At 40.4% G+C, this 27,871-nt stretch overlaps 3 protein-coding genes across 6 annotated transcripts; 2 read left to right on the top strand and 1 right to left on the bottom strand.

Moving 5' to 3' along the window:
• Positions 1-236: 236 nt before the first annotated feature.
• Positions 237-9,954, bottom strand: LOC120487817 (deoxynucleoside triphosphate triphosphohydrolase SAMHD1). 4 transcript variants are annotated; one of them, XM_089132717.1, is made up of 17 exons: positions 9,683-9,954; positions 8,259-8,399; positions 6,552-6,727; positions 5,043-5,137; positions 4,395-4,555; positions 4,040-4,155; positions 3,830-3,901; positions 3,651-3,682; positions 3,414-3,563; positions 3,239-3,339; positions 2,898-3,006; positions 2,039-2,130; positions 1,792-1,904; positions 1,528-1,664; positions 1,367-1,459; positions 1,142-1,246; positions 237-941 (listed from the first exon to the last, which is right to left on the bottom strand). In XM_089132717.1, the coding sequence occupies exons 3-17, from the start codon at positions 6,637-6,639 to the stop codon at positions 777-779; spliced, it is 1,629 nt and encodes a 542-aa protein (XP_088988843.1). In that variant the 5' UTR covers positions 6,640-6,727; positions 8,259-8,399; positions 9,683-9,954; the 3' UTR covers positions 237-776. The 4 variants fall into 4 exon arrangements, 3 of the variants coding, with proteins under 3 accessions (XP_088988843.1, XP_088988842.1, XP_039540152.1); XM_089132716.1 differs by lacking the exon at positions 9,683-9,954 and having other exon boundaries at positions 8,259-8,811; XM_039684218.2 differs by lacking the exons at positions 8,259-8,399; positions 9,683-9,954 and having other exon boundaries at positions 6,552-6,778.
• Positions 9,955-14,285: 4,331 nt separating this feature from the next.
• Positions 14,286-26,660, top strand: LOC148978424 (uncharacterized). The gene is made up of 6 exons (XM_089132806.1): positions 14,286-14,498; positions 14,595-14,909; positions 15,339-15,686; positions 25,595-25,690; positions 25,785-25,831; positions 25,924-26,660. Exons 1-6 carry the CDS (start codon positions 14,447-14,449, stop codon positions 26,179-26,181), a joined length of 1,116 nt encoding a protein of 371 aa, XP_088988932.1. The 5' UTR covers positions 14,286-14,446; the 3' UTR covers positions 26,182-26,660.
• Positions 15,777-24,144, top strand: LOC148978425 (polymeric immunoglobulin receptor-like; the record flags this gene model as incomplete). Its single annotated transcript, XM_089132621.1, has 2 exons — positions 15,777-16,080; positions 23,702-24,144. Coding segments are annotated over 2 exons (696 nt in total), but the record flags the coding sequence as incomplete, so codon positions are not given.
• Positions 26,661-27,871: the final 1,211 nt, after the last annotated feature.

Raw genomic sequence — 27,871 nt, 5'->3', positions numbered from 1 at the left:
AAAACTGTAATATCTCTATTCTCTATAATAAAGTAATAATCTTACAGTTTTAAATATTTTGAATTACTTTTCAACTTTTATAAGTTAAAATTGTCAGACAATCTGAATTAATACTCTTTTCTTTATAAAAATAGAGAAATTATATAATAAATGCATGAAATTATAAGAGCACAAACAAAAAAAAAAACTGTTTAAAAAATGACAAAGACAAAATGTTGTTTCTGTGTCCAAAAGTGTTAAACACACACATTTCCATTCATGGTAAAAATAGACCATCTGTGCAGCAGAAAAATCAAAAAGATTGAACTAAATTAAATTTATTTAATAATAGAGAGTGAATCACTGTTAAACTATATAGACGTATTTTTGATGTGTGGTGAAACACTGAAAGTTTCAATAAGAAGTTAAAAAGCACATTAGTTTTCATAATTCACACTCATTTCCCCTGAAATTGCATGAGATGAAATTTACCCACATTTATAAGATAACCGGCTCTTATTAAAACTGGCCCTGTTTTTTTAAAAGCAGTGATTGACTCTGATAAATCAATGACTGAAGAAAAAAAATGCAATTCCCATCATATAATTTACACTCCTTGAATTTTTAAATATTTCCATTATACTTTCATAACCTGAATGTTTCTTCAATAGCAGAGACATGAATGATCTTTCACTTCCTTGCTAATAAAGTATCTCAGTAATTCATTCATTAACGACAAATGGACAACAAACGGACTCTGCAGCCATAAACTTTGGATATTATAAATCATACACACATTAATGGAGTCCAAAATTGTCGTCACACCACTTCTGAAAGCACTTCTCAGCCTCTTCCACCTTCTTCTTGTCCTTCATCTTATATTCATCTGTCTGATCATCAGTTCTTCTGTAATAAACTCTGACAAGCTCTTCATTAAACTTCTCTGGCAGGAAACTGGACAGCTGTCAATACAAGACAAAAATCACACATACTGAGTTTTATAAAGATACTCAATCATAGAGTAAATGTAAACTTCACTGAGTCCAAACAAGACTCCAGTCCGATTAGTTTACCTAAAGAACATTTATAAAGGAATATATGGCACCCATTTAGAAATATTCTTCAATGATCAGGAATAAAACAGTTTGAGTGTCATGAATACCTGATAATCTTTAATGGTTGAAGCTTTGGTGGGATTCCTCTTGCTGTAGAAATAGACGGATTCAATGGGGTTTTTGTCCTTCATGCCGTGATCCAGATCAACCACCTGAGCTTGTGAGAACACGAGGTGATTCACTAAACAATTCTGCTTTATTTCAGTGTAAAAACCTACACAAATTATATGGTTTAAGAATGTAAATCTGCACTGAAATAACATATAACTTACATAAACTGGTAATTCTTCAGCGTTCAGAGAAACAGTCGGGTCAGTGGGGTTGTACTTCTGCACTGCGGCTTTCCATGATTTCGTCAGAATTTCCTGATTTGACAGGGTTTGTCAGTTTTAATCAAACAGTAAATCGATGTGTTTTTCCGTTTCTGTCCAACCTTTGACATGTTTTCCTCAGTCAGACGAGCTTCTCCCACAAACTTTGGCAGTTTTCTCCTGGAGATCTTGTCCAGGATGTTTCTGGATTCCTGCAGGTTTTCAGCAGTGGAGGACGAGATCTGCTCAAAGATCTCATCTGACACAACAACAGAAGTTTTTTATGTCATGAGACACATAAGAGAGAATTTATCCAGGTTTTCCGGGATATTTTTATCTCTTTTAGCTTTGAGTTTCCATGTTTTTCACCTGTACTGTGAGCTGACCTGTGAGTTTGCTGTATTCCTCTGCTGTCTTTATGGCTTCAGAAATCTTCAGCATATCTTTAGGTTTCCCTTCATGAAGATCACGATCAGCTGATACGAGCGCTTCTGCAAACCTAAAACATTTGAGTTAGTGTTTCCAACATGTATAAGAATCACAGTCTAATGCTGAATTTGTGTTAGAAGAATAAGTCATGCATCAGGTTAAATATTATTAAATCTCATATTCACTGCAATCAGAGAGACTCACATCTCTTCAATGATATTGCAGATCTTGTGCTGGTAGGCCTGGCGATGGAGAGTGTATCGAGTGCGAAACATGTCATAAACATTATCAGCCTCCTGTTAGACACACAAACACCAGTCACAGATCCATTTCCCATGATGCAGTGTTCACATTCAAGAGCTAATGTCACTTTTTATCTGAAGTTTTAAGCAGAGAACACAGCAAAATCCCTAGTGTTAAATTATCACTTAAAAAATGTGAATTATATAAACTCTGAGCAGAGTGTGAATCTCAACAATGGCGACAATTATAAAGCATGTTGCGTTGCATTCTGGGTGCCACCAATCAAAACTCATTCATGGCTCCCATCATGCATTACTGCATGAATAAATAATGAGCTTATGTTCAGAGGTGATCTGATTGTCACCATTGCTGAGATTCATACGCTAATTATTGATGTCTGTGCGTGCCTACATACAGAATTTATGCTCTTGATGAGTTCAGCGATTCAGGTCAATTAATGATTATGTTAAGAAACAATCAGATCACTTTTCCTATTTATTCCTCTGGCTGTTATGTCCCAAATTCAGCCAAACAAAATCTAAAGTTCACAACTTTAGGGTTATGAGCCCAACTAAAGCAAACACTGATCTCCATAATGGTGACTTAAAAATTCCGGTTTTCTCCTTCAGAGATTCTGCTTGTTATCATCAGGTGTCTTCAATAATGCTCAATCATCACTCAATTATTCACTTAATTATCTCATTAACTTTAATACTGCCTCAGTGTTCATTTAACACTCTGCTCAGAGTTTATATAAGTCACACTCTCAGTGTTAATAAAACACTGAGGATTTTGCTGTGAATATAAATGTAAAATGAACCTTGTCTCTGAAACAGATGTGATTTCTCCCGTTCACTTCACACACTCTAGAGAACTTCAGCAGACGCTGATGGTCAAAGCTGTTTCGAATGCCGAGGTGATAACAGTCTCTGAGAAATAAATATTCAATATAGAAATAAAAAATATACAAAGTATTTAAATTAGAGGATAATTTGGTTCAAAGTTACACAGCAAAAACTCCAGTTTGAAATGAACTTTCCTTGGAGTTTATATTGCTCAGACTCAAGAGTGTTGAAGTTAATGAGACTGTGACAGAGTGACCTGTCCCTGTTGGTTAGCGCAGGACTTAGACATCTGTTCAAAACGGCTAATAATATTTACCGTGCGAAATAGTCCCATTTGTCCACATCAATGCCATTCTGTTTGTTTGCCACAATCTCATACAGGAAGGATTTGTCTTCAGCTCTTCCCTTGTATGTCCACTGAAGTGAAAAGCAAAGGCTGTATGTAAATGAGGCTTTATCACATCAATAACAGATAAAGTATCAGTATGAACCTCAGCAGCTGAATCTTTAGCCCCTTCGATTAACTCTTTAATGAAGGTGACGTCTTTATCATCCAGTCCGTGCTCTTTCAACACATTCTCATTCTCAGTCTTCAAACTCTTCACAATGTCATCAAACATCTGCACTGACATCTGTTCATGCTGCAGTAAAGACACATGAAATCAGAAATACACACATTACAGAAGCCAACGGCACTGAGTGTGTGTGAGCAATGTGTTCATTCTCACCTTCCATGTCTCAGGGATGTCATCATACAAGCCTAAGAAAAAAATGCAGGTGTCATGTGGATTGTAAGTCATGTTATGCACATTAACAAATTCTTTCAATTCATTTCATGGCTTGAGTTCTGCATGTCCAAATGTAAAAATAACATGAGTAAGTAATTTGCATGTCCACAGACACTTACCTCTTATTTTTTTCTCTTCTTTTGCTTTAGGAATAACCAGACCATCAAATACGTGGGAAAGTGGACCATGACCTAAAATAAATGAAGAGAAACTGGATAATTCTAGGTATGGTTATCACCCAAAGGGTTTGGGTGAGTTTAGACTCCATGACGAATACAAAAACACAAAACACTGAATATTGGATTATTTTCACTTTTTCTTTTACTCACCCAAGTCGTGACACAGTCCAGCGATCTGAACACACAGGAAATCCTGTTTGGTGATTTTGAGCTCTGGCTGATTTTCATGAAGAATCTTGACCAGACAACCTGATAAATACGCCACACTAACACACACACACAGAGACAAAAACACCACAGTTTGTACCAAAAATACTGAATAACAAAAAATATTTGTATTTGTTTCCTTGCATGCCATGTAAAAACATCAACAACATCAGAGAACTGTGAAGGTGTAAATGTTGTCAAATTATTGAAATATTAACTTTAAATCTCTCAAATTATTACCTTAAACATAGTTACTTAAACGGTCTAAAAATGTGATCTCAATATAATAATATTTCACCCAAGTGAGTGTTCGAAGCGATTGTGAGAAGCTCCCGGATACACCAGATATGTTCCTCCGAGTTGTTTGATATGTCGCAGTCTCTGAAACTGAGGTGTATCTGTGATCTTCACCAGCAGGGGGTGCAGCGCAATGTGACCATGAATGGGGTCGTTGAAAATCTACAGCACGCAAAACACAACAGTTAATCACATTAACATTCGATGCATTTCGCGACTTAACATGTACAAAAAACATGTTGTTGACAAGTGATTTTGTGACCTACAAAAATCATTTCAATGGTGAATTCACATTTGTCCACATCATGACTGGTGACACGTGAGTAATTGACTCATTTACTCAACCTATTTGTTTCAAGCAGTGATTCATTTTGGAACATAGTGCTGCTTGTTTTGTTGCAAAACAAAGAAAAGTAAAGCGCACATTTATGCAAATTCTCCATGACAGGTGCTCTCTGTTATCCATTAAAATTAAGAAACTTTTACACACAGACACCAAGTAAAGTGTCACATTTCAATTTGATTATTAGACAAATGCAATTCACCAATTTAATACATATCAGCAGAACGGCTTGTACGTTCTTTCAGGGAGGTCGTGAAATGTGAATAGACATTATAAGCAGAAATGTTAAATGAGTAGTTAGTTTACCTTCATTTGTTCTTTTGATAAGTCTAATGAGTATTTCTTCAGGATGTCTTGCAATTCATCATTAATAATCTCCCATGCCTGTTGTTTCACAGGCTCTGGAAAAGCATGACATTTTATATCCTCAGTGTAAAATTGTAAATTCGTATATTTCCATTATGGAGATCAGTGTTTGCTTTAGTTGGGCTCTTGACCCTTAAATCATTAACTTTAGAGTTTGTTTGGCTGCAGTAACTGAGTTAACAGCCAGATGAACAAATAGAAAAGGTGATCTGATGGTGTCGGTTGTGTTTTAATCTGATCAATAGTTGGCCTGACTCATTGAACTCATTGAGAGCATAATTTTAAAGTTACGTTTTGTAGCTTATAGATTTTAGCAGCACTCATTTCTATTATAAATCAAAATGATCAAAGCAATTACAAAAAAAAACCCCAAAAATATTTCAAATAGGCACATACAGACATCAATAATTAGCATATGAATCTAAACAATGGTGACAAAAAGATGACCACTGAACATAAGCTCATTATTTATTTATACAGCAGATTTGATTGGTGGCATCCAGAATACACTGCAAAATACTTCATGATTGTCACCATTGTTGAGATTCATAGGCTGATTCTTGATGTCTTTTCAAATTATTTGGATAACACTGTAAAAGATATGGATATTATGATTTTTTTTCAAGGACAATGCAGGTCAAATGATTGTGAAATGATAATAATGTTAAAACACAGTGAAATAACCTTTTCTCTTTGTTCATCTGACTGTTGTAACTCAGGTACAGCAGCCAAACAAAGATCAGAAGTTAATCACGTAAGGGTCAAGAGCCCAACTAAAGGAAACACTCATCACTCATCACATGAACCAACCAGGCTTCATTATTCTGAGAAAAACTATGTTTTCCCCATAAGCATCAGAAAACACTTATGCAGTGTGAGTGCACCATATCGAAAGGGAAATATATTGTAAACGCAAGAAAACATTTTAGCCATGCATTTATAGTGGATGTGTATGGGCAAGGCTTTCCAGAAAAGTGCAGCTTATATTTGTAGTTCATTTTAGAGCTAACATAAATGTTTCCATACAAACAATGAGCAGTAAAGTTTTCTCATTTAATATTTTAGCTATGGGACTACTTTTAGGAAGTAGTTCAAGTTCTAGTTATGCCTTTCTGACATAATTCCTGTATGAGTCTTTCTTGTAAACAACTTCCTTTCTATCCTCGTCATATCTATTGCATTCACTGTATTTCTTGTCATCTCAAGTCAAGTCAAGTTGTGGTCCAAAAAAACAAAAAACTTTATTTGTATGATTTAACAAAACTCCTTATACTTGAATGATAATCTTGTGCTGAACTTCTTTTCGCCTGGTTTGTAAATCATATGTAACAGATGGATATTACTCTAAACACAAATATATGAGCAGGAGATAATCTATCACATGAAACTCAGTAATTTATATATACACATTATCATTTGACAGTGAGTTGTGTACATGTCTTTCCTTACCTTCAACTTCTTCAAATGACTTTTTTAGATCTTGAAGATTTTTCCTGAGATCAGAGAAAGATTGTTTGTTTTTTCCAGATTGTGGCATTGTCCTCTTTTCGTGGGTTGTTAAAAGCTCAGATGAGGAGGGAATACAGAACTGTGTACAGATTTTATAGATCCAGCAGCTCAACCCACTGGAATACATGAGGAAAGTTGTCATTAGGGATGGCTGAAGCGAGATCCCGAAGTGCAGATGATTCAAAACACAATCCGACGAGTGATTCAAAACACCCATGTCACATGACTACGGCTAAATGAAGCTTCTGAGTGTTTCGACAGGCAGAGTTCTCAGTCGATTTAGCGTTTGATTGACAGGGTCGGGAACAGAACACACAATCGCACATCTGTATAAAAGTGAAGTCGACTTATCTTGATCTCATGGGTTTTTGTGAGATGTCACCGTAGGTGTCACAGTTGAGACGGATTTCGAATTGTTTCGAAGCCTCGACACAAAATGGCACATTTGGTTCAACTGTTTCATCGCCTTACGAAGTTGTCATTAAAGTATTAGATTGTGTCTCAGACAAACATTGAACTGTAATGAGGGGGAATAAGCCGGATGCTGGAAAACATTCAGGAAGTGCCAATCACACACTGTACAGTTCTTGTATAAGTAATTGTCTGGTAGGGGAGCCTATTTAAGCCCTGTTAACACCGCTAGCGACACACAGCGACAAAGCGACATGATCCCATTGATTTCCAATGAGGGCTGGCGACTTCCGGCGACACAAGCGACAATGATCGTTAGTGGCAGAATGTAAGCGTGAGACTAAAAGTTCCGAAAATTGAAGTTTATGCAAATGAGAAGAGAATTTCGTTAGCGACAACCAATAGGAGTGAAGACTGTGGAGCTCATGTCGCCGTCTCGAGTGCAAGCAAGACAGGACAGAGTTCCATAGCGATTTTGGGGGGGAAAACGGTCAGCACTCTTAGTGAGTTTGATTAAGCAAATCCAGGTGATTAGAACAAAATACTGAGGAGGACTTTTACTTTCTGAACCTGGACTTTACACCTCTCCATAGCAATGCCACATGTCAACCAGGAGTAAAGAAATAAACCAGGTGTAAAGTCCAGGTTCAGAAAGTAAAAGTCCTGCTCAGTATTTTGTTCCAATCACAATGTCATTTAGGTCTTGTTTCCATCGTAGCTTCTAAGGTGCATTTTTTTGTAAATAAACCTCTTTTAAAAGAATAAAGCTTTCTTTTAAAATACAAATTTGAATCTGATGTCTCTTACTGTAATGCTGCTTGTTAATTGTTTTTGCCACAACAAAATACACAGGGGAAAACTAGCTTAACAATAACAAGACAAACCTGGGGAATGTGTGATTTCAGCCCTAATCTGGAACTCTGTTAAAAAAAAAAATATATATATATATATATATATATATATATATATATATATATATTTATAAATCATATATATATAATTTATTTTTTTAGTTTTATTTTTATTATTTTATTTTTTTATTTTTAGTTTTATTATATTATTATTTTAACAGTGATTTTATCATAAATCATACTAAAATGCAGCTTTGGTTCATACAGATCAGGTTTTAAAAACATAAATAAAAATGATGAAATATCTAATAATTTTATACATAATCATTTACCCTTGAGTGCATCTAATATATTTTTTTTCTAAATTTCAATAATAAAACCTTACCTTCGATTTTCTACCTTGAGATATCTTCTCTTTTTTTCAATGATCTGCTGTTGTCTTGCTCATGTGTCGAGGAGGATAGTAAGACCTGGAGAGATGTGGAGATTTTCCATCATGTTTCATCAATCCTCATGCTGATTCTGCCTGCAGTCATAGTGACAGACACAACACTACACTAGGTTATAGTTACAGATACAACAGGGACATCACTGTACATTTCGTCCTCAGAGGTCTGAAACATAATTGTGTGTTGTCTCTTGCCATATATACAAGGTGTTTGTGTTTTTAGATCAGTTTTAAAAGGCAATGTTTTGCTTTTTAGTGACAAGAGGATTTTTTATTTTAAATGTTGTTTGATTTTGTCATTGAAATTGTCATTCACCATAATAAGCAGAGGTTATAACCTGAGTTTTTTCTTTCGTTCTTTTAAAAACATATTTAAAAAGATATTCTGCCACCAGGATCAGGAGCTCAGAACATGCCTTTCAATTATAATTTGGGATTAATCAAAAATATTGCATTGCATGTTTGTATCTAAATGATGATTCAGCAGTGCATGATGTGTTTTAAAAATATATTCATAATAATTGATTGCGTTGGGAACTCTTGCTAGTTTCACGGTGGTGTAAATGTAACACTTTGGAAATAGAATGGGTCAGTGAATGAAGACACATAATGACGATTATGTCTTCATCTGACTGTGTGTGATAACAAAAGTAACTTACAAAAACACAGTTAAAGCCACCAGAGGAAAAAAATGATGTTAAAAAGTCAAGGGTCAAGAGATCAACAAAAGCAAACACTGATCATGATAATGGTGACATCAAAACAAACATTTTCAATTAAATATCAACATCTAAACTTTTGTTATTTCTCAATAAGAACTTATGTAGTAGTATGACAGATATTGACTAATCTATAACTGGTTTGTTATAAGTGTAATAATGTGTAATGGCTGGAAGCAGGGACGGACTGAGAGCAAAAAACATGTTGTACAAATAAATCCTTTGAGCTATGGGGCTTTATCAGAGATGGATCGACAGTTCAGAACAGCAAAGTGATGATGTGAGCTATTCAGATCAGACTATGAGGTACATTGTTTGACATTACCGATGAGATGAATACGAGAACAGCACATAGTATAGCCAGCAGGGGGCGCATATAGGCCTTCTATCGTCTAGCCGTTTTCAGACAGCAGAGAATCCAGACGCGGACAGCAGTTCAAGGCCCTTGGTTGAGCCAGTGAATATCCAATTTCCATTATAGATAACAGACAAAAATAAGGCAAAAACAGTTGCCAGAAGCATGTTTGTACTGTAGAAGCAATGCCAATAACTCGCCAAAAACCACGTCAGCAAGCTAAGAGAAAGACAACACAAGCTAGCAGTAAACAAACAGCACAACTGATAGAGAGAACAGTAACTCACCCATCCGATGAGCCAAAAGTGGTAGAGAGACGGTAAAGCTAGCAGGCAGAAAAGATTGCTGTCACATTACACATTTGCATATTATATTCATAGATATATCATTTATTAGAGCTGTGTTGTCTTTAATGTGTTTTTTTTGCTCTTTGGCTCCTCCTACTCAACCCATCTGCATGATTTCCCTCGGTCGCATCTGCTTATCAGTCCAGCGTGATCCAGCAGAAAAGCTTGAGAAACAGAGTTTGAGAATTGTTTTGAGAAGAGCGCTGTCTTTGTCCTGTTGCTGCAGTTTAATATTGTGTTGGTGAACATGAGAACTGCTTAACTTTCCACTCTGTGGTGTTGTATTATTATTTAATTGTTCCAAGTCTTAAGTGTTTCAAGTGTCTAAAACGCATTGCATCTGCCTATAACCCAGACTCGCACTGGACGTGACAAATTGGTGCTTCAAGAGTGGGCGGGGCCAAAATAACAAACAAATGCAATCTGAATGGGGAACTTGAACCTCCGACTAAACTACCAAATAAAAGAAAAATAATAACAGATTTGTACACTAACTCCATTCCTGTCCCAAAATGGAGAAAACACTAACAACTAAATAAAAGTAATAATACAATAGCACAGAGTGGAAAGTTAAGCAGTTCTCATGTTCACCAACAAGATGACAGGACAGACAGCGCTCGGGTCGGGGAAATGTTTCTCGGCTGCTTTTACACGTTCGGCGTCCTCGTTTTATTGTTCAGTCCAGAATGGTCACGGCCATGTCAATCATAATTCCAGGAGTGATTCTGTACACAGACTGATCCATCCAGTCCTGTGTGTATAATGTGAGGGTGTTGTTTGCACAGACTGTTTAACTGAACATTATTGACATTTTAATTAATAATTAATAGAGACCTGATGTAATGAGCGCCAAATTACAACAGAGGGCAGCAAAATCATAATACAAAAGGACTGTACCTATATGATTCTCTATAAGAGGAAAAGCTATCAAAATAGATCAAGAAGTTGCTATAGTATCCAGCTGCAGACCCGCAGCACACCAGTTTCAGAACCCCAACGCCAGAACCGGAAGTAAGGGGCGGAGTTACGTTCTAACCAACAGCGCCAGGGCCGTAAGTGAGGGGCGGAGCTTAGGTTTGAAACCTAATAACGCCACCTAACGTCATTTGGAGGGTATTTTACACATGAAACAGCTTTTATTGAACATGAACTATACGTATGTTATACATTACAGTACAATAAGCATTTTAAAACAACATTGATTTTGTGTAATATAATTGTATATGGTTTCAGTTATCCATTTCACTGTATTATGAGTTACTTCCTGATCAAGAAAAAATAATACTTGAAACTTATGGGCATTTTAATGTATAACAGTTTAATAATTTTAGCTAAGCAGTTTATACATAGGTGTAGATTTACGAATGTAAGACCTTTGTTTTTTGTTTTTTTATGAAGGAGTTAACTTTGTATAATAAAGCTTTGAAAGATATAAAACAAGACAAGCATTGGAGGTTTTCAAAATTATACACAATTCGACAACTCATTAGACCTCTGTGATATTTTATGTTCTATTTATTTATTTATTGTGTTTACAAAAATCTTTAATTGTTTTAAAATTGAAGATATGTATTTGTAAGATGATTGTTTAATAAAAAATAAAATAAAAAAAATGCATGGGTATTTTTATAAAATATACTTTATTCCACAGAACATGTGCAGCATGCATTTTTTTTTTCGTGTAAAATAATAATGTCAAAGTGAGAGAAATTTCGACATTGTTTTAAACGAAACAATAAAAATATACAAAATGACCAATTCAACCCTAGGCCTGTTTTATCACATCAATCTTGTATGGATCAGAAACCAACTTGGCCTACCACTGTACAGAAAAATAAGCTTTTAAATTTTGATAGCTTTATTAAGTTATGTTCTTAAACTGACTTTTAAATGTGCAAATAATCTAGCTCCAGCCGTTCTCTGTCCATTTGTGACAGAAATAAACACAAGGAGAGTGACCACTAGGAGAGCAGTGATAGGGAGACACATTTGGAGTGATTTACCAGCTGAAATAAAAACACAAACCGAACTGAAAACATTTTATACAAATATGAAACACGGGCTGAAACAGAACCAAACATGTGGCCATTGAGTCAGTTTTGTTGTTATGTCTGTGTTAGATGCTTGTGCATGGCTGCCAGGTCTGGGTAACTCACACTATGTAGTTTATATATATATATTTGGATTATTTTTTTAGAGAGGCCTGACCGGGGACTGGGGTTGTAAATTAGCGCCAAATTCCAACAGAGGGCAGCAAAGCATCATGATAATGTTCCATCTATAGATATATACAGTAGTCTGGTTAAAACCAGACCATTCTTAGTTGCAACTGAGTTATGGTCTGGCAAAGCGTCATAGACAAATCATTTGACAGACACCAGCGGTCGTCGCGGAGAGACCTAAAACCAATCAGAGCGGTGAAGGAGATGACGAATGCAGAGCGGCGGAGAAACATCTCCGAGTTCTTCGCTCGGTTTTTAACAAAAAGGAAACGTTCAAATCGCTTAAAAACAGACGCGATAGCTGATTTGAGCGAGTGATGTTCGACGGCGGCGTCCATCTTTGTAAAGTAGTAGGCTACAAAATCCCAGCACTGTCGTCATCGTGTAAAGCCCGCCCCAACGCTTGGTGACAGGATTTCTGCGGACTGGAAATGGGTTCGAATGAGCTCTTTGCCAGACTAACGTTCAGAGCAAATCTAAATTCGCCGGAAGTTGTCTGGGTTTCGCCTCATTAGCGGTTGTTTCTATGGGCCTCTATGCGTGAGCTGTCTGCCATTTTGGAAAGGTCAAAGTCGATCCGTGAACTTTCGAATGCGAGATGATTGAACGACTGTGCAACCGTAGACACATATATGAATATTATATTAGCAGTAGACTTCAGCAGATGACTAACACTATACAAGACGGAGGCATCAGCTAACCCAACACGAGTTCAAACCCCTGTAAAATTGAGTTAATACATATATGTTGTTCCATTTCTTTGAGAGTTAAATCTCGGGTGTTTTTGCGATGTTGTAGCATCATTAATTCTTACTGTGAGTGCCCAGATAGCAAACTAACATTGAATCAACGTGGAAACATGACATCGAAACAACGTTGATCTGACATCGTTTTGCTCATCGAATTAACGTTGAACCAACGTCATTCTTTCAAAACTAACGGAAAATCAACTTGAAATCAACGTTGTTTCAACGTTTGGACAGCAAACCAATTGCAAACCAATTACCAATTTTCATTTAGCTTTATGCCGCGTCCGACGTTGGTTCAACGTTAATTCGATGAGCAAAACAATGTCAGATCAACGTTGTTTCGATGTCATGTTTCCACGTTGATTCAATGTCAGTTTGCTGTCTGGGTGTCGACACATTGACCGTTCTAAGATAACATGTTTTGAACGGTCCAATGTGTTTACGTATGGTTTTAACCACCTTATTTTAACATAAGAGCAGGATAGACATCTTTTCTCAAATAGGCTTGCGGTCTCATGTGCTTCCACAAAAACTGTCTGTTATGCTGTCTGATATTGCCAACGTAATGTGATATCACAGCATTTTATCATATGAACACATTGGTTTCTAGTGTGACTAGTTTTCCCGTTTACTGCACTTTGTTTTTCTTTCATTCATTTGCTTAAATGCTATAAAATAGCTTACCGCCTCACAAAAATAAAATGTAGATAAGTTTATATTTAAAAACATAGACATGAATGAGACGTAAACAATTATAAACATGAGAAATGCTTCTGCAATGGCAACCCTTAGACTCTCAATGTGTGTCACTGTCAAGAGAAAATGCTTGAAAAAATGTATGGATGATTTTATTTTCTCTAAAAGCAGAAGTGAGATATTGTGGGATCCACAAATAGATCGTAATAAACATGCAAATGACACTCTCCCCCAGTTTCAGCTTAACCCCAGACTAAAATGCCTATTTTAACTGAAACGTGCACTGGCATAACTTAAAATATGTCACTGTGTTTGTTTTGTCTCGAGATGCACACCAGCAATGTTTTTTTGTTTTTTTTCTAAGGCACATTTATAAAAGCTACTCAAATGAAGGCCTCGTGGCCTAATCTAAGATCTGTCTGTGAAGTGCAGGAGTAATCTCTTAGAGAGATCTTCCACAACATTAATGCTCATTAGATTCTCACTGTGTGAATATGCTGCTCTCTAACCGGAAATGTTGGCATGTTTAAAGATGACTGAGGTCGACTAAAACTGTTTCACACACGTCAGTCTCTCTGTGGTTTTCATGATGATGCAGGATTGAGTCTTTACACTCTTTCATAGTTAGGGACATATAATATTCAACAATATTATTGATCTGTGTTGTATTATATCACTGTGAAGCTGCTTTGATATGATCTGTATTGTAAAAAGCGCTATATAAATAAATGTGACTTGACTTCTGTCACTCTTAATGTGTTTATATTAATATACGGATGTGCCATCTGTCATCTCTGCTTGTCTTTCACACACATATATTTCAAACTCATCTCAGCACTTTCCGCCCTGTTAACAGAGCATGGGTGGAACCGTTATAGAGAATAAGGAAGAAGAAGTGTGAGAAAGACTGACTCTGTACTTCTGATGATAGACACTTACATCGCATTCAAGGAACACGTTTGATCAGTTCTTGCTTTCACTGGATTGTGATCAGATCTGGTTTTTCTGTGGATATCTGAGACTGAAGTCAATCTGGAATGAAGACTGCCGTCCTCATCCTCATCTTCATCACTCTCTGCCTGATCTCAGGTCAGTTTTTCACTGCTCAGTCTGGGTCAAATAATGTTATTTTACACAGATTGATGATATTTAATAACCCAGAGCAAATGATCGTGTGTTTGGCAGGTCAAGTGTTTTGTTTCAGTGTGTTTGGATGCACTGGAGGGAGTGTAATGTTCAAGTGCATGTACAAGAACGAGAGAAACACTGATGATCCACATAAAGAGAAGTATTTCTGCAGAGACAAGAGCTGTAAGATGGGCATCAGTGCTGATGTTCAGAGTCGATGGGTTTATAACGGGAGATTCGCTCTGTATGATGATGAAAACAACAGATTCTTCACAGTGTTTATCAGGAACCTCACCATAGAGGATGAATGGGATTATACATGTGGAAACAAACACACATGGAGTCATAATGTTAAGTTAGTGGTGAAAAAAGGTGTGTGATATTTTATAACTTACTACAGCAATTATTTATTATAGTATTATTAAAGGTGCACTACAGAAGATTTTTGTTCATACCTTACAATGATTCATAACGGTCATCATATAATAATAATCCATAGTTTGAGCTGTAAAGTCAGATTATGAAGGGACAATGTCAGTTTTATGTCATTCATCTTTGCATGTTCATGTCACTTCAGTAAAAAGAAAATAAAATACCGTATTTAACTTCTTTAGATGTTATTTTCAGGATATATGACTTGTAAGATGTTTTTCTGTCACTATGTCCTTGGACAGATCTGCAATGTCATGTTCCTTGTAGAGATGGCGATAGAGAGCCCAAAGCTTGCTAGTGCACCTTTAATAACACTAATAATATTTTAGGTTTCAATGCATCACAAGGTTTTGTTGAAATCATTTCCAGAGTCTCGTTGTGGGAAGTCTGTTATCCGAGAGAGGTATCTTGGACAAAAGATCACTTTCCACTGTGAATTTGATGAGAAGTTTAAAACACACCCCAAAGTTTTCTACAGACTGAACAAGGATACTGTCCATGTCCTGAACACCTCACAATCATCACAATCATCTGAGGAGAAGTTCATTCTGTATGACAGTCATAAAGATTATTTTAATGTGACCATTAGAGATATTTCTGCAGCGGACGGAGGAGTTTATTTATGTGGAGTGGAGAGAGACGGATCAGATCATCGACCTTCAGGAACATCAGTCACTCACATAACCTTCATTAAAGAGGTCCAGCTGAATGTTAATAGTGAGTTTAGTTTATGTCTATTGAAAATATCCTTACAGCTCTAACCCCTCCTGACTTTTAATAAGAAATAAATCTGTTTTTGCAGGTAAAATAACGTCTGTCAAGGTTCAGGCGTACTCCAGTAAATCAGTCTTCATCGACTGTAGATTTCCACAAACATTCAGAAGAAACAAGAAGTTCATCCAGAAAGATTCACAGAAGAAGATCTTCGTTGATGAACAGAATCAATGGAGTCGTCATGATAAAGTGCAGATGTATGATGATCCCAGTGAAGGACGTCTGAAGGTGTTTATCAGTGATTTAACCGCGGCTGATAAAGCGACGTACAGATGTGGATTGAAAATCAATGATGATGAAGATCTGTTCTCTGAGATTAAACTCACAGTAAATCAAGGTAAAGAGCTTCTGGAAGGTGTTTCTTTGTAGAGACTTATTATAAGAAAGATAGCTATTATTTATATCATGGGCGTCAGTTTGGTTGAGATGTGCTGGGGACAGAGACGTACTCGGAAGGGCATTTTCAATAGTGCTGGGTACAATGACGCATTCATTCTTTTTTTCTCTTTCGAGTAGGTCATGTTTTGAAAGACGATGTCCTGTAGCTTCCTGATGTACATAAATAAAAATGAGCACAATGTCCGAGTATAGTGAGTATATAGAGTATATACGCCCTTTATTGTGTATGTACAGTGTGTCAAAGTCCTCCGTCTGCACCAGTCTGTCTCGTCATCTGCACTACACTTCCCAGGATCCTCTTGTCTCTACTCCCGAACTCACTCCCTCATCAGCCACCTGTTCCTCGTCTGTTCATCATTTTCACCTGTTGTGCACATCATTATGTTTGATTCCCCTGTGTATTTAGTTCCCTCAGTTTCCTTCAGTCCTTGTCGATCGTTGTACTTATGTTGCTGGATGTACCTGAACCTATGTTCGTGTTTTGAGTTTATTCCTTTCTGTTCCGTTCCATTGGATGTTTGAGATTGAAGTAAAGTGTTTGCATTGAAGTATCTGGCTCATCTGTCTTCCTCATCCACCTGCACTCCCTCCACACCCGTGACAGAACGATCGACCACACCAGTAACAGCATGGGACTTCTCCTAACCCCGGCTCTCACCACCTTCAACCTGTTTCAGGACGGACGCTCTTCCGAGGAGTATGTCGTCAGGTTCCTGGAGGTCTCTGCTGGGGTAAGTTGGTCAGATGACGTCCTAAAGTCAGTCTTTTGGCTGGGTTTGGACGATCATCTGTACCAGCAAGCCCCAGCAGCAGCGTTTCCAGGGACCTTCGCCGGATACCTGGACCATGTGTTGTGGTTGAGTGGGTCAGCCTTCACCGTTGGTGAGGCTGAAGATGACAGCACCACTCAACCACACACACCCCCCATCATCACCGCATCAGCCCTCATCGCCCATCAGTCAGAACCACACACACCCATCATCACCTCACCAGCCATCATCGTCCTCCCGTCTGAGCCCTCTTCACTGCTGGTTCCGTCCAGCTCTCCAGAGTCTGAATGCTCTTCACTGCTGGTTCCGTCCAGCTCTCCAGAGTCTGAATGCTCTTCACTGCTGGTTCCGTCCAGCTCTCCCGAGACTGAATGCTCTTCACCGCTGGTTCTGTCCAGCTCTCCCGAGACTGAATGCTCTTCACTGCTGGTTCCGTCCAGCTCTCCAGAGTCTGAATGCTCTTCACTGCTGGTTCCGTCCAGCTCTCCCGAGACTGAATGCTCTTCACTGCTGGTTCCGTCCAGCTCTCCAGAGTCTGAATGCTCTTCACTGCTGGTTCCGTCCAGCTCTCCAGAGTCTGAATGCTCTTCACTGCTGGTTCCGTCCAGCTCTCCAGAGTCTGAATGCTCTTCACTGCTGGTTCCGTCCAGCTCTCCAGAGTCTGAATGCTCTTCACTGCTGGTTCCGTCCAGCTCTCCAGAGTCTGAATGCTCTTCACTGCTGGTTCCGTCCAGCTCTCCAGAGACTGAATGCTCTTCACTGCTGGTTCCGTCCAGCTCTCCAGAGTCTGAATGCTCTTCACTGCTGGCTCCGTCCAGCTCTCCAGAGTCTGAATGCTCTTCACTGCTGGTTCCGTCCAGCTCTCCAGAGTCTGAATGCTCTTCACTGCTGGTTCCGTCCAGCTCTCCAGAGACTGAATGCTCTTCACTGCTGGTTCCGTCCAGCTCTCCAGAGATTGAATGCTCTTCACCGCTGGTTCCGTCCAGCTCTCCAGAGACTGAATGCTCTTCACCGCTGATTCCGTCCAGCTCTCCAGAGACTGAATGCTCTTCACTGCTGTTTCCGTCCAGCTCTCCAGAGACTGAATGTTCTTCACTGCTGGTTCCGTCCAGCTCTCCAGAGTCTGAATGCTCTTCACTGCTGGTTCCGTCCAGCTCTCCAGAGTCTGAATGCTCTTCACTGCTGGTTCCGTCCAGCTCTCCAGAGACTGAATGCTCTTCACTGCTGGTTCCGTCCAGCTCTCCAGAGACTGAATGTTCTTCACTGCTGGCTCCGTCCAGCTCTCCAGAGACTGAATGCTCTTCACTGCTGGTTCCGTCCAGCTCTCCCGAGACTGAATGCTCTTCACCGCTGGTTCCGTCCAGCTCTCCCGAGACTGAATGCTCTTCACTGCTGGTTCCGTCCAGCTCTCCAGAGTCTGAATGCTCTTCACTGCTGGTTCCGTCCAGCTCTCCAGAGTCTGAATGCTCTTCACTGCTGGTTCCGTCCAGCTCTCCAGAGTCTGAATGCTCTTCACTGCTGGTTCCGTCCAGCTCTCCAGAGACTGAATGCTCTTCACCGCTGGTTCCGTCCAGCTCTCCAGAGACTGAATGCTCTTCACCGCTGGTTCCGTCCAGCTCTCCAGAGTCTGAATGCTCTTCACCGCTGGTTCCGTCCAGCTCTCCAGAGACTGAATGCTCTTCACTGCTGGTTCCGTCCAGCTCTCCAAAAACTGAATGCTCTTCACTGCTGGTTCCGTCCAGCTCTCCAGAGACTGAATGCTCTTCACTGCTGGTTCCGTCCAGCTCTCCAGAGATTGAATGCTCTTCACCGCTGGTTCCGTCCAGCTCTCCAGAGACTGAATGCTCTTCACCGCTGATTCCGTCCAGCTCTCCAGAGACTGAATGCTCTTCACTGCTGTTTCCGTCCAGCTCTCCAGAGACTGAATGTTCTTCACTGCTGGTTCCGTCCAGCTCTCCAGAGTCTGAATGCTCTTCTCTGCTGGTTCCGTCCAGCTCTCCAGAGTCTGAATGCTCTTCACTGCTGGTTCCGTCCAGCTCTCCAGAGACTGAATGCTCTTCACTGCTGGTTCCGTCCAGCTCTCCAGAGACTGAATGTTCTTCACTGCTGGTTCCGTCCAGCTCTCCAGAGTCTGAATGCTCTTCACTGCTGGTTCCGTCCAGCTCTCCCGAGACTGAATGCTCTTCACCGCTGGTTCCGTCCAGCTCTCCCGAGACTGAATGCTCTTCACTGCTGGTTCCGTCCAGCTCTCCAGAGTCTGAATGCTCTTCACTGCTGGTTCCGTCCAGCTCTCCAGAGTCTGAATGCTCTTCACTGCTGGTTCCGTCCAGCTCTCCAGAGACTGAATGCTCTTCACCGCTGGTTCCGTCCAGCTCTCCAGAGTCTGAATGCTCTTCACTGCTGGTTCCGTCCAGCTCTCCAGAGTCTGAATGCTCTTCACTGCTGGTTCCGTCCAGCTCTCCAGAGTCTGAATGCTCTTCACTGCTGGTTCCGTCCAGCTCTCCAGAGTCTGAATGCTCTTCACTGCTGGTTCCGTCCAGCTCTCCAGAGTCTGAATGCTCTTCACTGCTGGTTCCGTCCAGCTCTCCAGAGTCTGAATGCTCTTCACTGCTGGTTCCGTCCAGCTCTCCAGAGTCTGAATGCTCTTCACTGCTGGTTCCGTCCAGCTCTCCAGAGTCTGAATGCTCTTCACTGCTGGTTCCGTCCAGCTCTCCAGAGACTGAATGCTCTTCACTGCTGGTTCCGTCCAGCTCTCCAGAGTCTGAATGCTCTTCACTGCTGGTTCCGTCCAGCTCTCCAGAGTCTGAATGCTCTTCACTGCTGGTTCCGTCCAGCTCTCCAGAGTCTGAATGCTCTTCACTGCTGGTTCCGTCCAGCTCTCCAGAGACTGAATGCTCTTCACTGCTGGTTCCGTCCAGCTCTCCAGAGACTGAATGCTCTTCACCGCTGATTCCGTCCAGCTCTCCAGAGACTGAATGCTCTTCACTGCTGTTTCCGTCCAGCTCTCCAGAGACTGAATGTTCTTCACTGCTGGTTCCGTCCAGCTCTCCAGAGTCTGAATGCTCTTCACTGCTGGTTCCGTCCAGCTCTCCAGAGTCTGAATGCTCTTCACTGCTGGTTCCGTCCAGCTCTCCAGAGACTGAATGCTCTTCACTGCTGGTTCCGTCCAGCTCTCCAGAGACTGAATGTTCTTCACTGCTGGTTCCGTCCAGCTCTCCAGAGACTGAATGCTCTTCACTGCTGGTTCCGTCCAGCTCTCCCGAGACTGAATGCTCTTCACCGCTGGTTCCGTCCAGCTCTCCCGAGACTGAATGCTCTTCACTGCTGGTTCCGTCCAGCTCTCCAGAGTCTGAATGCTCTTCACTGCTGGTTCCGTCCAGCTCTCCAGAGTCTGAATGCTCTTCACTGCTGGTTACGTCCAGCTCTCCAGAGTCTGAATGCTCTTCACTGCTGGTTCCGTCCAGCTCTCCAGAGACTGAATGCTCTTCACCGCTGGTTCCGTCCAGCTCTCCAGAGACTGAATGCTCTTCACCGCTGGTTCCGTCCAGCTCTCCAGAGTCTGAATGCTCTTCACCGCTGGTTCCGTCCAGCTCTCCAGAGACTGAATGCTCTTCACTGCTGGTTCCGTCCAGCTCTCCAAAAACTGAATGCTCTTCACTGCTGGTTCCGTCCAGCTCTCCAGAGACTGAATGCTCTTCACTGCTGGTTCCGTCCAGCTCTCCAGAGATTGAATGCTCTTCACCGCTGGTTCCGTCCAGCTCTCCAGAGACTGAATGCTCTTCACCGCTGATTCCGTCCAGCTCTCCAGAGACTGAATGCTCTTCACTGCTGTTTCCGTCCAGCTCTCCAGAGACTGAATGTTCTTCACTGCTGGTTCCGTCCAGCTCTCCAGAGTCTGAATGCTCTTCACTGCTGGTTCCGTCCAGCTCTCCAGAGTCTGAATGCTCTTCACTGCTGGTTCCGTCCAGCTCTCCAGAGACTGAATGCTCTTCACTGCTGGTTCCGTCCAGCTCTCCAGAGACTGAATGTTCTTCACTGCTGGTTCCGTCCAGCTCTCCAGAGTCTGAATGCTCTTCACTGCTGGTTCCGTCCAGCTCTCCCGAGACTGAATGCTCTTCACCGCTGGTTCCGTCCAGCTCTCCCGAGACTGAATGCTCTTCACTGCTGGTTCCGTCCAGCTCTCCAGAGTCTGAATGCTCTTCACTGCTGGTTCCGTCCAGCTCTCCAGAGTCTGAATGCTCTTCACTGCTGGTTCCGTCCAGCTCTCCAGAGTCTGAATGCTCTTCACTGCTGGTTCCGTCCAGCTCTCCAGAGACTGAATGCTCTTCACCGCTGGTTCCGTCCAGCTCTCCAGAGACTGAATGCTCTTCACCGCTGGTTCCGTCCAGCTCTCCAGAGTCTGAATGCTCTTCACCGCTGGTTCCGTCCAGCTCTTCAGAGTCTGAATGCTCTTCACTGCTGGTTCCGTCCAGCTCTTCAGAGACTGAATGCTCTTCACCGCTGGTTCCGTCCAGCTCTCCAGAGACTGAATGCTCTTCACTGCTGGTTCCGTCCAGCTCTCCAGAAACTGAATGCTCTTCACTGCTGGTTCCTACCAGCCCCGTCCAGCCATCGCCCGAGGCCGTCCAGACCGTCCAGCCAGAGACCGTCCAGACCGTCCAGCGAGAGACCGTCCAGACCGTCCAGCGAGAGACCGTCCAGACCGTCCAGCCAGAGACCGTCCAGACCGTCCAGCCAGAGACCGTCCAGACCGTCCCGCCAGAGGCCGTCCAGACCGTCCAGCCAGAGACCGTCCAGACCGTCCAGCGAGAGACCGTCCAGACCGTCCAGCGAGAGACCGTCCAGACCGTCCAGCCAGAGACCGTCCAGACCGTCCAGCCAGAGACCGTCCAGACCGTCCCGCCAGAGACCGTCCAGACCGTCCAGCCAGAGACCGTCCAGCCCGAGACCGTCCACTCCCCATCGGCCCTTCATCCGGGGACTCTGCCCAAATATTTTTTGGGGGGGGGGCCCAGTGTCCCATCCACGGCCACCCGAAGGGACCTCACCGCCGTGGCCGCCCGAAGGGTCCTCACCGCCCTGGCCACGCCCTCAGCCTGCTCCGCCCTGGCAACGCCTTCAGCCTGCTCCGCCACACCCTCAGCCTGCTCCGCCCTGGCCACGCCTTCAGCCTGCTCCGCCACGCCCTCAGCCTGCTCCGCCCTGGCCACGCCCTCGTCCTGCTCCGCCCTGGAGGCTTCCTCCTCCAGTCCACGCCCTCCACAGCCTCTAGGGCGCCCACCCCCTCTCCCCATTGATGTTACGGCGTGAAGTCACGCCTACCGGGAGGGGGGAGTGATGTCACAGTCCTCCGTCTGCACCAGTCTGTCTCGTCATCTGCACTACACTTCCCAGGATCCTCTTGTCTCTACTCCCGAACTCACTCCCTCATCAGCCACCTGTTCCTCGTCTGTTCATCATTTTCACCTGTTGTGCACATCATTATGTTTGATTCCCCTGTGTATTTAGTTCCCTCAGTTTCCTTCAGTCTTTGTCGATCGTTGTACTTATGTTGCTGGATGTACCTGAACCTATGTTCGTGTTTTGAGTTTATTCCTTTCTGTTCCGTTCCATTGGATGTTTGGGATTGAAGTAAAGTGTTTGCATTGAAGTATCTGGCTCATCTGTCTTCCTCATCCACCTGCACTCCCTCCACACCCGTGACACAGTGGTGGTCCAGAGGTAGAATTTTTGCCTAGCGTGTCGGGACTCGGGAGGTTCGAGGTTATAATCTGTATATAATTTTTTTTTCCCTCATCAAAACCAATAATGTTTATCAGTGGTTGAATTGATATAATGTTTATCAGTCGTTTTATATGTTTTGATGAGGGGGAAAAAAATATACGAGAGCGGATTAGAACCCATGAGAAACAGGGACACGTTTGTGTGCATTTTCAATTGTGATTTCACCGGAAAGAATCTCCGCAACGGATTGAATCGCGTTTCCTACCCTATCTCACGACCAATTCGTGCGAATTCGTACGAGTGATTTAAAAGTGGCTAATTCGTACTAATATGTACGACCTCACTCGTACGAATTTGTACGATTTGTCTAAACCCACGTGACGGTTAGGTTTAGGGGCGGGGTCAGGGGTAGGTCATTCGTACGAATTCATACGAATTGGCCAATTCGTAAAATATGTACGATTTAGCAAAATCGTACTAATTTGTACGAGTGAGGTTGTATGAATTGTTACGAATTAGCCACCTCGTAAAATTCGTACGAATTCCCGTGAGATCGGGTTGGCGTTTTGAGAGAAGAGAAGACAACGCATTTCAGTGCTAGATCGCCTGTTATTTATTTTTTTTTTTCACCTTTATTTAACCAAGTTAATCGGTTGAGAACAAGTTCACATTTGCAACCGCGACCTGGCCAAGACAAGGCTAAAAGTGCAAGGCAACATAAAATTACACATTGTGTACAACATTCAAGTGTATAATCACACATACAAATTTTCAGGTTCAATTAAAATGCTGAGCAGAGTACAAAAATTAAAAATAACTTTGAAGTACTAAATGAGAGCACAAGCAGTATAGCTGGAGGATATCTTTATCTGAGATTTAACAAACAAATGAAACGAATGCTGTTAACTGGAAATGTTTTATTTGTATTGGTACATCCGCGAGATGTTTCAAAAGTGGTGGCGACAAAATCGACCCTGGCAAAATGTGGTGGGGACATGTCCCACCCGCCCCCCGTAAATGACGCCTATGACTTAAATTATATATTTACATTGTTTTTGTGTACAGTTGATCATTTTCCTGCATCAAGCAAAGCATCTGCTATTATTGGTGAAAGTGTGAAACTCACCTGCAATTTCCCCGAGAACCATGACAAGACCGTCAAACAGATCTGCAAAGAGAACCAGCAGAAGATCTGTGAAAGCATCAGTTCATCAGAGAAGAAACGCTTTGAGTTTTCTGCCAGTACAGCAGGAGTTTTCACAGTGAGCATCAGTAATGTGAGTGTGAGAGATGCTGGAGTTTACTGGTGTGGAGCCGAAACCAGACACACAAATTTGACTTCTGTCTCTCTCACCAATCAACATCAACTCACTTTAACTAGTACGTACAGCACCCATGAATCACATTACATATACATATATTACAGAACATTAACACTTTTCCTTTTCTTTGACTGACGTATTCACTGAAGTTCATCTGAATGTGGCTAAAGGTAAAAGACGCATTTAACGCAAAAAATACACAATCAACACCATTAGATCACCTTTACTACTTGTTCTTCTGACTGTCATAAGTCACATACAGCAGCCAAACAAAATCCTAAATTAATGATGTGAGGTTCAAGAGCCCAACTAAACACACACTGATCTCCACAATGGTGACTTAAAAGTCACCTTCATTCTGCTTGTTATCATCAGGTGTCTTCAATAATGCTCAATCATCACTCAATTATTCACTTAATTATCTCATTAACTTTAACATTGCTCTCCTTTAACTGTCAGAAGCAAAGCATGCTGGGAACCAGTAACTTAAATGTGTTTTTAAATGTGTGTGAACAATGAATTTATATGTAAATATGAATGTGCATTATATATGTTCACAATAAAGGATAAAACTTTTTGAATATAACATGTAATGCTATTTTTATCCTAATTTATACATTCTTTATATGTATTAATTTTAGGGCTGGGAAACGATTAATCGCATCCAAAATAAAAGTTTGTGTTTATATAATACATGTGTGTGTGGTGTGTATAATTATTTTGTATATATAAATACGCACACATGCATGTAAACATTTAAGAAATATTTGCATGTATATACTTCATATATATTTACACAAAATGAATATTATACATAAATATAAATATTTGATATATTAATAATATGTGTGCAAAATATACAAAATAATTATACACACTACACACACATATATTATGTAAACACAAACTTTTATTTTGTATCCGATTAATCTTTTCCCAGCCCTAATTAATATATAGCCATACATGGTCAATGCATATATCGCAGTTCTGGAAATGTATGAAGTAAAATATTGCATTCTCTTTTGCAGTATATTCCCATATCTTTCTATTCCGTGGTATAGATCATGTTTGCACAGCAACATCCCCAGAGTTAAATTAACACTGAGAAGTGAGAAGAGTTAAATTAACACTTAGTGTTAATTTAACTGGGGATTTTGCTGTGTACGGTAAACAAACAAGCCTAACGAAGTTAGAAGACATAAAAACTGTGGAAAACGGGGCGTTATGAGATAACCTGCCGCAAATATGTATGTTGTGTATAAATGTGACTTGAAATGAAAAGAGTCACAAGGTCACTTTTATGGCTTTTTTTGTCCTTTTGACTAGTTGCTGTTTGCTTTCAATGTACAGAAAATATTCTTTCCAACAATGACATTTGTGTTTCACAGATGATCTGAGTTAATAAATACAGAATTTGTTGTTCCTGTGATGAATTTAACCATCAGTACTCTATGATTGTGTATTTTCAGAATCAACGACACACCAGGATGAAGGAATGTCTGGTAAGATCCAACCAATCCGTGGCTCAGTTTGAGTTGAAAGTGATCTTATAATATATAAGCGATGGTAGAATACTCGTACCTGATGTCATAGTCTCACCGTGTTTCTCCATGGAAATCCCTTTGTGTGATTTCAGATTCCTCTGTGATAGTTGTGGTTTCTGTGGGTTTGGCCCTGCTGGCTGTGTGTTTAGTGCTCATGTTGCTCAAAATAAAGTACAGCTGTAAACATGGTGAGACACACACACACATACACACACTCAACTGCACATGCAGTGAAATGATCTGTCATTTTCTCAGTCTCGGATGTGGCTCTTGTTCACACAGGGATCATTTCATCATCAGACAAAAGAGAGACCGGAGATCATGAAATGGTGAGTTTCAGAACTGATCTGTAATAAGAGGGCATGTTTTCTGTACCATTAAAGAGAGACTTCATGTTTGGGGGATTTTGCTTCTCTTACAGGTTCAAGACTCAGATCCTTCATCAACTCCTCTATATTCGACAGTCCAGTTACCCACAATTCCCTCTGATTCACAGAATCCACTTTACTCGACAGTCCAGTTACCCACAATGCCCTCTGACGGGCTCCTTTACGCATCTGTCAGTTTCCAGAACCATGAGTCTCTCAGTGACGCTAAAGTCGTCTTCAGGAAGAACGAGATTCACTCCGATTACGCATCTGTCAAACACAGCAACACACCAAACGACTATTACTATTAGAGTTGTTTTTCACTCAAATGAAGAGCTGTTCCTTTGGAGGGAAACTTTACGATCATTTGTGTGTTTTGCATAAGTTTGATGGAGAAACTATTAAAGAGTCTGACATGCTGCATAGGTATGTCGACATAATATAATATGATAATAGGCTATATATATATATATATATATATATATATATTATAGAGATATTATGAATTACCTTTTATATTCATTAATTCCATTTTTTTTTAAGTTTTAGTAATTTTGGTGTACATTCTTGACTGTATTTTTTATTTATTTATTTATTTTTGTTTCAATATGTCGATATAGTTTTTATTGATTTTTAGTTTTAGTTATTTACATATTAAACTAAATCCTGCCTTTTGCAACAAGCTAAAATAATATAAAATGTTTTTCTTTTTTAATAATTAATTTCTGGTAATGTTTATTTTAGTACAGAAAATGTTTTTGTTAATGGTTTTAGCTTTAGTGAATTATTATAACCCAAATGCATTTTATTCATACATTCATGTCCTTTTTAACGTGAAAACAATGTTTTATTTGAGTGTTTTCTCTTAATTAAAAATCACTTGTCATGTTTGCAGTTGTTATGTGATGTTTTGGCAGTATTTCACAGATGATCAGATGAATTATTGTGTGATTTCCTCCAGAGAGCAGCAGAGGTCTCGATTACTCTTAATTTCTCTGACTCATTCTTTCACATCAGTTTCAGTTTGCATTTGTATTGAAGGTTTTCAGTTTCTTCACTGTAAAAATCCCCCCCAAAAAACACTTTTTAGTTAACTTTACCTCATTTTTTCAATACTTTTAACAATTTTTCTAAACTCACACCAACACACCTAAACATACAATTGGAAAAACAGTTCATTTCATGCTCAAAATCACACATTATAAATTAAACTCCAACAACAATTTTCTAAATACAATAAAACACTGTCACAATACAATACGAACACATGTTCTCTTCCAACAGGGACATCATAGCACAATGTCTCAGCCTCTACATTTTTGTTTTGTTTGGGTTTAGTAAATGCATGCATTTTGTTTCTTTTGATGCAGAAATTGTATGTTTAAAAAATGAATGACCCTTCTCAGAGCATCTTTATGTAATGTACGGTTAATGAAAAAAAGAAGACAGAGACATAATTGCTGCGGTAAAGGCTTTATTTGCATCAGGAGGACAGATAACAAAAATAGAAAACGGAGATATTTCCCAGTGGTTTGGACTTTCATTTACACGAAAACTCTGTTTTTTATCACAGAAAACAAATATTTCTAAAAACTCCGGCCAAAGTGGAGTTTCCTGATAATGCCGGTTACGTGTTGTCGTGTTTACTGGGAGAAACAGGGTTTTAGGTTCTCAAACGACACCATGAATGCTCCAGAAAATGCTTAAAGGGTTAGTTCACCCAAAAATGAAAATTCTGTCAGTATTTACTCATGTTGTTTCAACCCCATAAGACTTTCGTTCATCTTCGGGACACAAATTAAGATATTTTTGACAAAATCTGAGAGCTGGATCATCATAGGCTTCTTGAGGAATTGAAACTTGGCGGCCTCGAAAAGTTATTAAAGACATCCTTAAAATAGTCCAAGTGACTACAGTGGCTCAATCTTAACTTTATCAAACGTCGAGAACACTTTTTGTGCGGAAAAAAAATAAGAAAAATAACGACTTTATTTCAACTAT

This window comes from Pimephales promelas, chromosome 6, assembly GCF_988280905.1.
Source record: "Pimephales promelas chromosome 6, fPimPro1.hap1.1, whole genome shotgun sequence".
Lineage (NCBI taxonomy): Eukaryota > Metazoa > Chordata > Actinopteri > Cypriniformes > Leuciscidae > Pimephales > Pimephales promelas.
The sequence above is the reverse complement of the archived record's forward strand: the minus strand, read 5'-3'. Positions and strand labels throughout refer to the sequence as shown.

Excerpts from the sequence above, each read along its gene's own strand:
- LOC120487817 (XM_039684218.2), bottom strand. The coding sequence starts at position 6,753 with ATGACAACTTTCCTCATGTATTCCAGTGGGTTGAGCTGCTGGATCTAT. Across the intron at positions 2,131-2,897 it reads ACATCTGTTTCAGAGACAAG|GAGGCTGATAATGTTTATGA; the intron begins GTTCATTTTACA and ends TGTGTCTAACAG. Across the intron at positions 1,460-1,527 it reads CTGAGGAAAACATGTCAAAG|GAAATTCTGACGAAATCATG; the intron begins GTTGGACAGAAA and ends CTGTCAAATCAG.
- LOC148978424 (XM_089132806.1), top strand. The coding sequence starts at position 14,447 with ATGAAGACTGCCGTCCTCATCCTCATCTTCATCACTCTCTGCCTGATC. Across the intron at positions 25,691-25,784 it reads AAAGTACAGCTGTAAACATG|GGATCATTTCATCATCAGAC; the intron begins GTGAGACACACA and ends TTGTTCACACAG. Across the intron at positions 25,832-25,923 it reads AGACCGGAGATCATGAAATG|GTTCAAGACTCAGATCCTTC; the intron begins GTGAGTTTCAGA and ends CTTCTCTTACAG.